The following is a 14,319-nucleotide window of genomic DNA, read 5'->3' as shown; positions in this document are numbered from 1 at the left end:
CAAACTTCAAATCTCGTAAATGTATGAGGACTGTAACTGTATAGATGTCTTTTTCTAATGTAGTTTGTATTGGCATCTTCTGATGCTGAGTGTCAAATCTTTTTGCTACTTGTTACAAAATGCTTGCCCTGACTATAGTCAAGGGCTTAGTTAGTCTTTTAGGACACTTCTCTGAATATAAATATTCTTAGTTTGTACTAATTTATAAGCGTTCCCAAGACAGCAGCATTTGTAGTAATGAGATCTTGGGGGATATCGAGCAGCTTTGTGCCAGAATCATTGCACAAATCCTCTTGGACTTTTTTCACACAGGAGGCTGAGCTGCATGCTTGCCAAGCCAGTCCAGCCTGCAGGCCAAAGAGAGCCTCCCTGCTGTAATTTTCTGCAGCTGAGTGGCAACGTTTACAATCCAGTGCATGTCACTGTCTGACATTCGATGTGGTTACTTTGGCGCAAAATAAAATGCATGCTCGAATGAGACACAGTGCAGTGGCCATCTCTCCACTGCCCATGCCGATCGCTACCAAGATCCTGTGAGTATGTTCTCCATCTCCAGAAAGGGTCCTTACTAAGTTACTTGTAATGTTTTACCCTGGATCCACAACCCATTGCTATAAACTTTAGGACCAATTTACAATAGCATTTAAGCCAAACCTAGTGCAACCTGTAAGATGTGCTCTGTGACACATAGTTGTGCGGTGAGCTGCGGGATGAAAATGCATCCAGCTGCACTGCTGTGGTAAATCTGTTGTATGCTCTTGTAATATGCTGCAAAGCTCCCCCTTTTGTGACATTTGTGGAAAGGTTGGAGGGTGTCCACCCTCATTTATGACTATAATTGTAAGTAGGTCTGCACTAACTTAATTTATCAAGTGTGTTAATTAGAGGACCATTATGGCTCAAGTCTCCTGAGTTTGTATTCTAATTGCTTCCTAGCATAATGGCACACTTTGGAAGGTTAACAAGTAGGTCGTCCTGTTCTAAACCCTTAAACCGCCTGCTCTGAGAAATCTCCTATTTTTAGTAGCTGAGGCCCAGTGCACACCAAAAACCTCTAGCAGATCTGCAAAACGCTAGAGGCTTTTGAAGCAGATTTTCCGAGCGATTCTAGGCATGTATAGAGGTTTTCTAAACATGCCTAGTGTTTTTGCAGCGTTTTTGTGTAGCAGATTTCAAATATTATTACAGTAAAGCTGTTACTGAACAACTTCTGTAACAAACGCCTTGGAAACGGCTCTGATCACCAGCTCTAACTGAGCACCTTTTTAAAGTTTTGGTAGGAGACCTTTTATAGAACGGACTTGGTTTTGTCAGTGTTTTTATTACTGCTAGTGATTAGGGATGGTTATGGAGATGTGTATAATGCCTATGCGACATTTTGGCCCACCACTGATTTATACCAATACTCTTGCACCTAGCAATAGCTACAAGAGTTTTTTTTTTTTTTTTTTTTTAGTTTCAGCCCACTTTAAACTGGTAAACTGCTTTCTGCATAAATAAGTTAAACCAAATGCTGCTGTTTTGCTGTTGCTTTGCTCTGAAAGGAGGATATGTAATCTAACAATAGATGTGTAAGGGCTGAAATTGTACATGTTCCATTACTGACAGAATAGTTTGGCTGTGAGTCAGTGGACAGAGGTCCTGGATTTACCCATTGATACAAGAGGAAATGACACATGATACAACTGTGCCACCAGCTCATAGGAGCAGCGTGTATGCTCAGGTGGGACTGAGGTGTGTGTGTGGAATTCTGAGTCACTATTTCCTCGAGGCTATAGATTCCAGTAACAACCAATGGGCAACAGATCAGAGCAAACTACCTGCGGTCTTCTTGTGGGTGTGGCTCAACACAAGAGACTGACAATAAAAATGTTTCTAGTTATGCAGCAGCCAGACTTGTCTGGTCCTGCACAGCCTCTCCTAGGGGAAACCTAGGAAAGTTCTGCCTTTGCAATTAAACATTTTGTTACTGTAATGTTATGAGTTGTGCTGAAGGGAGAGGATGTGAAATATTAATACATCACTTGAGGGTTTTTGTTTTTGTAATTTTTTTTTTAATAAAAAAATCTGGGCAATATACAGTCTTCAGATAAGTGTGACCTGCCCAAAGCTGTATACAGTGATTAGTGCATGAGCTTGCTGCACTCTTCGCTCTGGGATCTGTTGCGATCAGTGGACAGTGTGCCTATGCAGATATGAAATGGTTTAGCCGGCATAGAGCCGCTGGCTCGATTTCGGCGCATAAATGTACAGTCTATGCAAAATCACTGACTATTGCTGTGGAGCTTCCTGCTGCCCTAGTAGTGTATCTATAATGGTAAACTACAGAGAGCAAAGTGTTCGCCTCACTTTCAATTCCTCAAGCTTGTTGACATAAACCTTGAAGGGTACCAGAGGTGGGTGCAATATGGAGGTTGGCATATTTCCATTACCTTGCTCAGTGTTCTTCCCAGAATTTTTTTCCAGCCGGGTGGCATGAAAAAGTAGCCGGGTGGGTTGAGATAAAAATGCAGGGCAACTCAGCTTACAGCATAGGAGGAGGTGAGCCGATGACAGCCGGGTGGTCACTAAATCTAGCCTGGTGGAGCACCCGGCTAAAATAGCATGGGGAGAACACTTCTTACTGATCCTGCGCCTCTAATACATTTAGCCATAGATCCTAAACAAGCATGCAGATCAGGTGCTCTGAAGTCTGACTGGATTAGCTGCATGCTTGTTACTAGTGTGATATTAAGACACTACTGCAGCCAAAGAGATCACGACTGCCAGGCAACTGCTATTGTTTAAATTAAACATTAACCAAGATGAGGGGGAAAAAATTACGTACCAGGGGCTTCCACCAGCCCCCTGCAGACATCTTGTGCCCTTGCCGTCAGTCACAGATCTGGTCCCCCACCATACCTGTTTCATGGGCCAGTATGCCTGTGCAGCCCTGGCCGCGCGTGTACTCGATTGCGCTTCCACCGCAATGGCTGTCCTGCGCAGTATGGCCACAGCAACGGGAGTACAATTGAGTACGTGCGGTCGGGCCAACTGGCTCGGCGACATGTAACTGAGCCGCGATGGGAGACAGGATGATCTGTGAGTGATGGTGAAGGTAGGATGTCTGCAGGGGGTGGTGGAAGCCCCAGGTAGTAAACGAGAAACTTTTTTTTTTTTTTTTTCTCTCCCCTCCCCATCAGTTAAGAAAAATATGGCAGCCTCAATTTGCTTCTTACCTCAGGTTCATTTTAACCCATTGGGAAACTAGTCAGCCATTTAAAGAGGAACTCAAGCCTAAACATACGGTCATTAAGTTACATTAGTTATGTTAATTAAAATGGGTAATATAATCTCTTACCCACACTGTTTTAAAAGAACAGGCAAACGTTTGATTTCATGATGGCAGCCATCTTTTTGGTTGAAAGGAGGTGACAGGGAACATGAGACACAGTTCCAACTGTCCTGTGTCCTGAGCACCTCTCCCAGTTGCTAGGCAACGTTAATAACATAGATTTTTAGTCCGGAGGTTCACTTTAAGCACAGGATACCTTGTAAAACAAAGGGCTGTGGAGTCTGAGTCGGAGCATTTTTAGGTTCATGGGGTCGGGGGAAAAATGCAGACTCCGACTACTAATGAATTTAAACTGTAATTAAAGAGACTCTAACAAATATTTCAGCCTTAGTTCTTCTATCCTATAAGTTCCTATGCCTGTTCTAATGTGCTCTGGCTTACTGCAGCCTTTCCTAATTGCACTGTCTCTGTAATAAATCTTCTCTCCTTTCCTCTGTCGTGTCTGTCAGGCGTAGGCTTGAATGTGTGGAATGTGCAGGGCTGCTTGTGATTGGATAGAAGCGATGCACACCCTCTGCAGGCCCCCTGCACACTCTGTATGACTCACACTCTGTTTATGTGAGCCTATCACAAGCTGGTTAGTTGGTTTGTAAACACTGCCTAAAACTGTTAATCACAAGCCAGGATTGCAGCAAAGAGTGGCAGAAACAGCACAGAGGGGCACAGGAGAAAATAAGGAATCGAATGGTATGCTTTTTAGTGTAAGACTATTAGAGTACAGATTAGGGCTGCACGGTTTTTCGGTCTAACCACTTGAGGACCCTCGCTTTAACCCCCCCCCCCCTTAAGGACCAGCGCTGCATTCTGTGATCTGTGCTGGGTGGGCTCTGCAGCCTCCAGCACAGATCAGGTAGCAGGCAGAGTGACCAGATCGCCCCCCCCTTTTTTCCCCCCCCTATGGGGATGATGTGCAGGGGGGGTCTGATTGCCCCTGCCTGCCTGAGGTTTGCGGAGATCAGAGGCTCCACAGGAATGGATCTGTCCTGTGCAGCCTCTAACAGGCTCCTGCCTGTCATGTGACAGCGATCCCCGGCCGCTGATTGGCCGGGGATTGCTGATCTGGTACAACGCTACTACTGTTAGCAGCGTTGTACAGATGTAAACAAAGCGGATTATTTCCGTTTGTGTTTACATTTAGCCTGCGAGCCGTGATTGGCGGCCCGCAGGCTATTCACGGAGCCCCCCGCCATGAATTGACAGGAAGCAGCCGCTCGCATGAGCGGCTGCTTCCTGATTAAGTAGCCTGCGACGCAGAACTGCGTCGCTGGTCCTGCAGCTGCCACTTTGCTGACGCGCGTTATGAGTGCACGGTCGGCAAGTGGTTAAAACCGAAACCGCGGTTCGTGGCAAGACTATCTGCTGGTCGTCAGTACCTTTTGGTTTTTCGGTCCGCTGTCTGTAATACATTGCTTCTGGCCCCGCTGTGCGTGGATTGGCCAGAAACAGTGAATATGTATGAGTGTTAATGAGCGAGGGGCGGATCCACTCGAGCGAGCGGCCGGGCACATACAGCAGCATTACCAATCACTGGCTAGCGATAGAATGATGGCAGTGGTAGGCGGGCAGTGCGGAAACCACCCCACCCCCACCCCACCCAGCAATTGGAAAAAAAATCGGGGAAAAATCGAAATTGCAATTCTGAGAGAAAAATCACAATTTCGATTTTTCCCTAAAATCGTGCAGCCCTAGTACAGATTCTCTTTATAATAGAAAATGTTTTCTATTTCTGAGATAATGGTCAACATAAATTTATATATACAGTAATATCTGTGCTTGGTCTACAAAAATAAAATAAACCAGTCAAAAAATTACTTGTGCTGCTTCAATAAAGCAGTCCCTGTATTAGGTGTGTGTATGTCTTTTTTATATGTTACGGCCAGAACCCGAAGTGTGGCCAATGTGCGAAGTGGCCGCAGCGGCCAATGTTAGAAATGGAATGATTACACTAAGCAACTTTTTTTTTTGTTTGTTTTTTTTTTTACGTCCGTCTCGCTGTGGCCAAATGTATTAGAAGTTGGTTAATGAAATGTAGCCGGCGGCAATGTAATAGATGAAGCCGCCGGCTTTCGCACTGCCTCCTCTCCTCCAGACTTAAAGAGTAACTGTCAGGCTGCAGAAGCTAATTTAAACCTCTATTCTCCTGTGTTAAACAGTTTAGAAGGAAGCCCAAAAGCCATTAGTGAAGATAAAAATCTGTTACCTTTGATGTGTGCTTATCAGCAAGGCTGTTATAGACCCATAAGGACGCAAGCCGCATACTAAACTGCAAAGCATTCTGGGGCCCTCCCCTCGGCTGCTAATGAGATGTTACAGCAGCTTGTAATCAGTCCAGCGCGTAGCACTGATAAATCTCCGGGCAGAGTACACTGCAGGAGTCAGCTATTGTTCCTAGCCACATGGCTCATTAATATTCACTGCACACTGTTGTTCAAGTACCAGCTTATCTGTGATCAGGAAGCAGGCAGGACATGACGACACATTTGACAGAAAAACATGGAGCCTGCCATGAGCTGTCAGGAGCATCTATCTCTGCACAGTGTTCTCCCCAGAATTTTTTTCCAGCCGGGTGGCATGAAATAGTAGCCGGGTGGCATTAAAAAGTAGCCGGGTGGGTTGAGATGAAAATGCAGGGCAACTCTGCTTACAGCATAGGAGGTGAGCCGATGACAGCCGGGTGGTCACCAAATCTAGCCGGGTGGAGCACCCGGCTAAAAGAGCCTGGGGAGAACACTGCTGCATATACTATATACAAATTCTGTGAAATCCAAACATGGACAGTGAAATGCATATGTAATGTAAGTACAGCCAATCTTTAGCTACTGATATGTGTTTATTTTCTCTGAGACCTTATACCTAACAGCTCCTCTTTAAAGGGAAGGTTCAGGGACAGTTGATAAAAAATAAAAATCCGAATCCACTTACCTGGGGCTTCCTCCAGCCCGTGGCAGGCAGGAGGTGCCCTCGGCGCTGCTCCGCAGGCTCCCGGTGGTCTCCGGTGGGCGACCCGACCTGGCCAGGCCGGCGGCCAGGTCGGGCCTCTTCTGCGCTCCATTGTGCGTTCCACGCCGGCGCGCTGACGTCATCGGACGTCCTCCGGGCTGTACTGCGCAGGCTCAGAACTACTGAGCCTGCGCAGTACAGCCCGGAGGACGTCCGATGACGACAGCGCGCCGGCGTGGAACGCACAATGGAGCGCAGAAGAGGCCCGACCTGGCCGCTGGCCAGGTCGGGTCGCCCACCGGAGACCACCGGGAGCCTGCGTAGCGGCGCCGAGGGCACCTCCTGCCTGCCACGGGCTGGAGGAAGCCCCAGGTAAGTGGATTCGGATTTGTATTTTTTATCAACTGTCCCTGAACCTTCCCTTTAAGTTAAAACTTGGTTTGACTACTAATATTAAAGGGTACCTGAGATGGATTAAAAAGGTTTTATACATACGGGGCTTCCTCCAGCCACTTTAAGGCTAATCAGTTCCTCAGCTGTCCTTCGCCACCTGGACCTTCTGCTATGAGTCCCGGTATTTCAGCCAGTCAGCGCAGTCTGGCCACGTGCCGCTCCCACAGCCAGGAACATTGTGCACCTGCGCAATAGTGCTGCACAGGTGTAGTATGCTCCCGGCGGCAGAGTGTGTGCATGCGCACTACGCCTGACTGGCTCAAGTACCTGGACCCATAGCAAAAGATCCAGGTGGCAGAGGACGGGGAGGGACTGATTAGCCTGAAGGGGCTGGAGGAAGCTCCAGGTATGTATAAAACTTTAATTTCATCTGTCTCAGGTTTACGTTGTTTTACAGCTTTGCTATTCTCTACACATGCACTCCCCACAGAGGTGCAGGGAATCCACTGAGAATGCTGTGCACATTGAACACAGAGGTGTTGTCTATCACCCATAAGCCGGGTTCAGCTTGTACCTGAAGAATGTGGGGGAATGAGAGGATTCTTCCTCTATTACACAGAGTACCTGCACGTCCCTCTTACATAGTACCTACAGTTACATTGCCTAGGGCCTGATAGATGTTCTTTGTTCTTGTCTGTACCTTCTACAAGTACTTTTACCAAGGACTTGATTTATTCTGACTAAAAGTATTAAGGTAGCCATACACTGGTCGATTTGCCATCAGATTCGACCAACAGATCCCTCTTTGATCGAATCTGATCAGAGAGGGGTCGTATGGCTACCTTTACTGCAAACAGATTGTGAACCGATTTCAGCCTGAAACCGTTCACAATCTGTGGTCCTGCTGTTCCCCCTTCCCCCCCCCCCCCCCCCCCACGCCCACATGCACGCATACATTACCTGCTCTACCGGCGCGACTCCAGTCCCCAGGTCTCTGCTGTCTTCTCCGCTCTGGTCTCCAGGTCCAGCGTGCTTTATTACTTCCTGCCCGGCAGGAAGTTTAAACAGTAGAGCGCCCTCTACTGTTTAAACTTCCTGCTGGGCAGGAGGAACTGAAGCATGCCGGAGACCAGCGCGGACACGGAGCAGCGGTGACCGGGGGTAATCGTGCCGGCAGAGCAGGTAATGTATGCGGCTCTATTGCGTCGGTCGTCTGGTACTCGAACGCCGCTAGCAACGCGCTCCCTACCCGCGGGCGATCGCCGGTAATTTTCCGCACGGAGCGATCGACAGGATCGGACGAAATGGATCGAAATTCGGCGTGTAGCGCGAACGATTGGCAGCAGATTCGATCCCAGTGATCGAATCTGCTGTTGAAACAGCGGCAAATCGGGCCAGTGTATGGCCAGCTTTAGAGGCAGAAGATCTGCTGGATATCCAGGTAACTCGGGAATAAATATGGCAGCCTCTATATCCCCCTCAGTTCAGTTGTCTTTTAAAATTCCTAAGCGTTGGCAGTTAAGAGATGCATTTCATGTTACATACTTTCAATCGACAAGATTGTAATATGCAAGTTAGGAGTCTGAGGAGTCGGTGGAATCCTAACCGTCGGAGTCGGTGGATTTTTGTACTGACTCCACAGCCCTGGTAAAACATCTGTATAACCAGACCTGAACTCCATATGGGAAGTTTTCCTCAATATGTCACACTGAAGGGCTCAGAAAATAAATTTTTATGTTGTGTTTTGGTCTGTGGTGTCTGCAGGCTTGGCAGCAGATAAACATTCTGGAGGCAGTTCTTTGAGGACTATCCGTTTACCTGTTTTTTGGATTCTAGCACTTCTCCAGATCTGTCCCCTGAGATGTATGTAGTTTGGGAAGGGACAGCTGCATGGACAGAGAATCTGTGGGTGCACTTTTAATGTCTGTCAAGATCAGCAAGTATTCCGAGAATTTGTGAATGTAATATGGCTGTCATCGTGTCCACGATAGAAAGAAACTTTAAGAAACTTTTTAATTACAGATGTGGAACGATGTAAATGATTTTCTTTCAAAAAGAGTGGAAAGTGCGTAGAATGTTCTGGTTTTCCAACTCGTGTATGTTCCAGGAGGGCCTAATATCTATTCAGATGTTGGGAACTGTTTTAAAGTGGATCCGAGATGAACTTTTACTCATTGCTTAATTGTGTTCCTTTCCTATTGTTTATAGGGCATTCCTCAAGCCAAATACTTTTTTTGTTTTAATACTCTAATTCCCTATAAACTAAACAAGCTTTGCCCACAGCCTTTCAGAGAGCCTTGGCATTTTCTGGCAGTAGCAAGGGCTCATGGGAGCTCAGTCTGGGCAGGAGGAGGGGGAGGTATTACTAGCCAGAGATTTCAGAGGCAGAGGGGAGGAGGGGGGATTAGGCTGAGTGCTGAAGATGCAGATAAGCTTACCTATGTGTAATGTTTACAAACATGGCTGCTGGCATTGTATCACAGGAAGAAATAATCATATTCTGTTGAAGCTGCTTGCAGCTAGATTTGCTGTGTAAACTATCTACATTTTAGATAAGCTATATAGACAAGTTACTTGTTATAGTTAGTTTTTCATCTCCGGTCAGCTTTAACTATATCTTGGGTTTTTCTCTGATTTGTGTTAAGCTGAAACACACCCACACCCACCCCCACACACACCAATTGATTACTCTAATCAATGTCCAGAGCTACTTAATATGTTGGCGCTTTATAAATGCTATAAATAAATTACTCTATGAAAGGAATCCTACCACACACAGCTCATCAATTTTTAATCTATTTCCAGCAGGGGATCTGGAATCTGATTAACTTTGGCCTATCGATTGGCTATAATGCCTGCCTCCAATTAACAGACATATTCCATCCTGTCTGAGCAATAATTTTGATTGATTTTTGGATGAAATGTGTTTATTTTATGGTATGTATTAGCAAAAGCTGAATCCAGTTTGTAGGGAATAGAATGGGACAATCTGAGTGTATGGGTACCTTTTTTAAAGAGTTAGCTGTCAGCCATACTATCTATAAAAAAAACAAAAAAAAATGCAAATATATAAGTAAATACTTGCTCTACTTAACACATGTATTGCACTGTTCACGTTTTGATTTTTTTTTTATTCTTATTTCTCAGTTGAAAGAGAGAATCCTTAGCATTTCCCATTTAACTGTGGCTATTTTGAAGCCAATCCTGATGTCCTTTCCTTCCTTACTTTTATGCCCAACAGTTACACTTCAAAGGGACTCTGAGCATCTCTCATGGGCATGCCTTTAAGACTCTGACCAGTACTGCAAAGTACTTAAAGATGCATACCTTTCTGTAGCTTGTGCTCTCCTCTTTCATTTGATGCTTGAATTTTAAAAATCATGGCTGCCATCTTGGCTATGTTATAACTTCCGTGTCACCCCTGTCTTCTGTTAGAGAAGTGCATCACTGAATGAAGAGGAAGAGACACACATGGCCATTGCAAGAGGCTCCTCCAGACGGGTCATGGCACAACTGTTGGAAGTCATCTGTCTTAAAGGCATGCCCATGAGAGATGCCCGGAGTCCCTTTAAAGTACTGCTCAGCTGGAGGGGGGCTGTCTCCCTCCACCACTGGCTTAATGCTGGGTACGCACGATGCAATTTCACATTCGATCCGTGGGGTCGATCGATTATTTCCGACATGTTCGATCGGGTTTCGATCAATACAGACTTCGATTTTGCATGTTAAGTAAGCAAAATTAAGCACAAAAAGAAAAGCATCCATGACCTATCTAAATTGCTGATCAACCAGTTCCATAACAAAATATAAATCTTTAAGGGTCTCGCAATAAAACACCATTAAAACCAAAAGGCAACAGGGTCTAGCACGAGTGCGGAAATAGTAGATAATATGCAGTATTCATATACACTATTTATCCAATAATCTATCAGCATATATATCTAGTCTCCATAGGGGTGGTATATACACAATAATAGAACAATGAAATAAGAGGTGCATAACAGACAAGGTAGCTACCAGCGCCACCTATACAGCCTGTTTGGGGGTATTATGTAGCAAGTATTAAGAGGGATCACTCACAGGGTCCCCATCTCTTAAGATCCCGAAGATTAATAAAATCTTGATCCAGTATGGCTTAATAACTAGGTGGGCAGGTCCCAAAAGATGTGCAGCAAGGTTCCCGTGTCTGCGGCACATCTGCTTGTATTGGGAAAGATGTAGCTTGTCAGGAGTAAGGTACCATTTGGTCAATTCATATTTTGATTCTTTGATTTGAGGCTATAGAGGCCTTTTTGATTCAGTAGAAGTATTTATCTCTATTCCCCACCCCAAGACTAACAAGACTTTCATTGGGCAGTGTATATAAAAACTGCCTATGTCTAGGTTTCCTGTTTATCACAAAACTTACAATTTTCCTGTCACAATCCATGAGGATGATATTTGATTCCCAAATAAAGACAACCACCCTCCTATTCATAGCGAGATCTGCCCAAGTATTAGCCCTCTCTTCCCGTGTGTGTGTGTGTGTGTCCCAGTATAGTCAGATGTGACCCTCTGTTATATTATGCCGGGGTGTAGTTTTCCCCTTCATATATTGTCTATGTAGTGCCCCCCCTTTCAGTTTCAAGGTAGTCTAGTGGCCCTCCTTCCCAGTTACAGCTTTTTGGTTAGTCTAGTGGGCAAACCCCCATAGCTTTCTGTGGTACTCTAATGGTGCCACTCCTTCACCTTTCACGACAGAAAGGAAACCTGAAGAAATGCACCTTGTATGTATTTAGTTTAGCCTGTGACTAATCACAACTGTAATTTGATCTCTGTTGTGGCAGCTAATTTCTAAACACAGGATTTTAACCCTATGTCTGCTTCCATGAAAGTGAAGACGCTGCAGATTTTATTGCAGAATTTGGATCAGCTGTAACGTTTTTTTTTTTTTTTTTTTTTTTCTTCCCCCTTTCTTTAAAGCTTATTATGCTATTGCTTGTCCTTTAGAGCAGAGGGGGAGTTGCGAGTTAAGGTTCACTTTAAGGATTTCCTGGTGGTCTTGTGGTAATCTGTTTCCTCTTAGGGTCGCCTGGTAGTCTAGTAGTACCTCTACCCCTCCCCCCCCCCCCCCCCCCCCCGATTCCCTAATTTGTGGACCTCCTTCCTCTTTAAGCATTCCCTAGTAGTCTAGTGGTGCCACCTCAGTCTCTCTGTCATCACATCAAGCAGAGACTTGGTAAATGTAGATACAAGAACAGACACCTGTTACCACACTACATTCACGCCGTGCTTTAGATTGTCATCGACAATGTTGAATATACTGTGTGGGGGCAGGAAAGTGGTTAATAGCTTAGGCATCAAGTTTGACATACACTGAGGCAGAGTTTACACTTACCCTATTCACCTGTTTTACCACAAGGCAGAAAACAAGTCAAATACACTACCTATGTAAAGTGGGCTCACTCACATGTAAGGCAAATCTTGCTGGGGAAAAAAAATCTTGACTGCTTTGTGGGGGGGAAAATTGCTTGGTGGATGTGCACATTTTTCATAAGCATATTCAGATTATATGTAACTGAAAAGGCATGGTTTTAAAGTCTGATCCCTTCCTGAACTCAATAAAAACTAGGACATCTTCAAATTAATACTTGACCTAAATATTGGTCAGAAAGGTTTGTTCTTTAGAAAATGGGATGTTGTGTGGGATGGTTGCTGTGGAAGATCCTATAGTATCACGTGTCATAATTGCACAAATTGTGTGTTGAAATTGTCTATCTGATCCCCATTAGTCGATGAGGTAAACTACAAGAATATATCAGTTGTTGGCACCTTCATACTTTATGTCCAGCTGTGCTGTAACAGTACTGCAAGGCATGGTTCACACACAAAAAGGTATCCTTTCAGTTTTTGACAGTTGGCATCCGTTTTGTATGTTTCTGTGGGAGTGTTCACCTATAAAGTGTATGTTTCCAGTCCAGTCAGGTAAACTGATAGAAAAATGGATGCAGAACTGATGCATAATGGACAGGCTAGTACTAGCCTGTAAATGTGCAGATTTATGTGTAAACCAGGCCTAAGGCTTTTTGTTGTTCTTTGTACTCTTTCTGCAGTTTTCTTAAAGGAAACCAGAGATAAACAATATTAAAATATTTATACATACTTGGGGCTTCCTTCAGCCCCCTCTGCATGGATCGCTCCTATGCTGCCGTCTTCGGTCTTCTGTACCGGGTCACGTAACTTCGGCCAGTCTGAGCAAGTGCAGTGCGCTCTCTATGGCAGAGAATAGCACTGTGCTTGCTCAGACTGCCCAAAGTTACAGGATGCAGTACAGAAGACAGAGAAGACTAAGGACGGTGGCTGGAGGAAGCCCCAGGTATGTCTGAATCTTTTAATATTGTTTCTCACTGGTAAACTTTAAGTGTAACAATTTGTCAGTTCATACATATTCAATTGGATTTATTCTGACTCCTTATGTAATGGCGGCGTTACTGCCATACCTGCTGATGTCCTGATTCATCTTTCTAATGCTGTTTTATTTTACTTGTAGGTGGGTGACCTGGTGAAAGTGACTCGGATGAATATTAATGGCCAGTGGGAAGGAGAAGTGAATGGCCGAAAAGGGCTTTTCCCTTTCACACATGTGAAAATAATTGACCCTCAGAATCCGGATGATAATGAGTGACTTGTGTTCTCTGCTCTTAGCTCTGCTTAATTCACTGTCCTCCTTTCAGCTCCTCTGAAGCTTTCCTGGCTTATCCTTCTTCTACTTGGAACCTTCAGCCGCCTGGTTATTTGACACTTCTGAAAATAACACACTGCAAAAGTTCACCTACTGACGCATGTAACATAGCTGTGTTTGTCCATAATGCAAAGCTGCTGCTTACCACGTGTCCAGGGGTCTGAACAAGCTTACTTAAAATGCTGTGCTGCCAGCCGCTAATCCTGTGTTACTGTGGAGAACAATGCCTGGTGGAATTCTGATGCATCTGATGACTTTTTTTTTTTTTTTTTTTCCTGTTGAACAAATCCAAATCATGCTTAAAGGATTGTGGGGACATTGGATCACTGACTGTTCACATAGCTACAACCTAATGAAGAGTGCTGTGATAAGCTACCCCACTCTAGTCATAGCTGAAGATGGAGAGATTCTGTTTTAATCAGTGTGGTAGTTGGTGGAATTGAGGCCTTTATTTATACAGCAAATTGTGTTAATTGTTCTAGACAGGAAGTGAGGACACGCCTGCTTCCCCTTTTGAAATACAGACTTGTCACTGTAGTGAGATGTCATCTGCTTGTCCTTCGAGTAATGAATGGATTTACAGCTTGATATTCTGTGCCGCAGTGTAATCTGTATTTTTTTTTCTTTTCCTTCCTCTTAGTGAGTGCCATTTTGGAATTGTCCAGTGAGGTGTTTAGAATGTAGCTCTGGAGCAAGGCTATTTAGGGAATTTCTTTTAAATATTTTCTAAACCTATTGTAAGAATTTTTCCAGATTTAACCCCTACATTTTGGGGTTGTTGCAGGAGGATGGTGATCTTTCAGAACAGCTGCTCCTGGCACTTTTATTTGCTTATCCCAGTCATTGAAACATCTTCTGTTAGACACTTACGGCAGTTAGCATTCCAGTTCTGCCGCAGCTCAAGCACAACGAGGAAACCCATTCTTATCTG

The 14,319-nt window shown here is 44.8% G+C and overlaps 1 protein-coding gene across 1 annotated transcript in view; it reads left to right on the top strand.

The window, feature by feature from the left end:
- CRKL (CRK like proto-oncogene, adaptor protein) overlaps nucleotides 1-13,763 on the top strand; it is a 32,863-nt gene extending 19,100 nt beyond the window's left edge. Inside the window, exon 3 of the mRNA XM_068238231.1 lies at nucleotides 13,197-13,763. Coding sequence (XP_068094332.1) covers nucleotides 13,197-13,331 — 135 coding nt within the window. The 3' untranslated portion in view covers nucleotides 13,332-13,763. The remainder of the gene's footprint in view (nucleotides 1-13,196) is intronic.
- The last annotated feature ends 556 nt before the right edge of the window (nucleotides 13,764-14,319 follow it).

Source organism: Hyperolius riggenbachi, chromosome 1, assembly GCF_040937935.1.
Source record: "Hyperolius riggenbachi isolate aHypRig1 chromosome 1, aHypRig1.pri, whole genome shotgun sequence".
NCBI lineage: Eukaryota > Metazoa > Chordata > Amphibia > Anura > Hyperoliidae > Hyperolius > Hyperolius riggenbachi.
The sequence above is the reverse complement of the archived record's forward strand: the minus strand, read 5'-3'. Positions and strand labels throughout refer to the sequence as shown.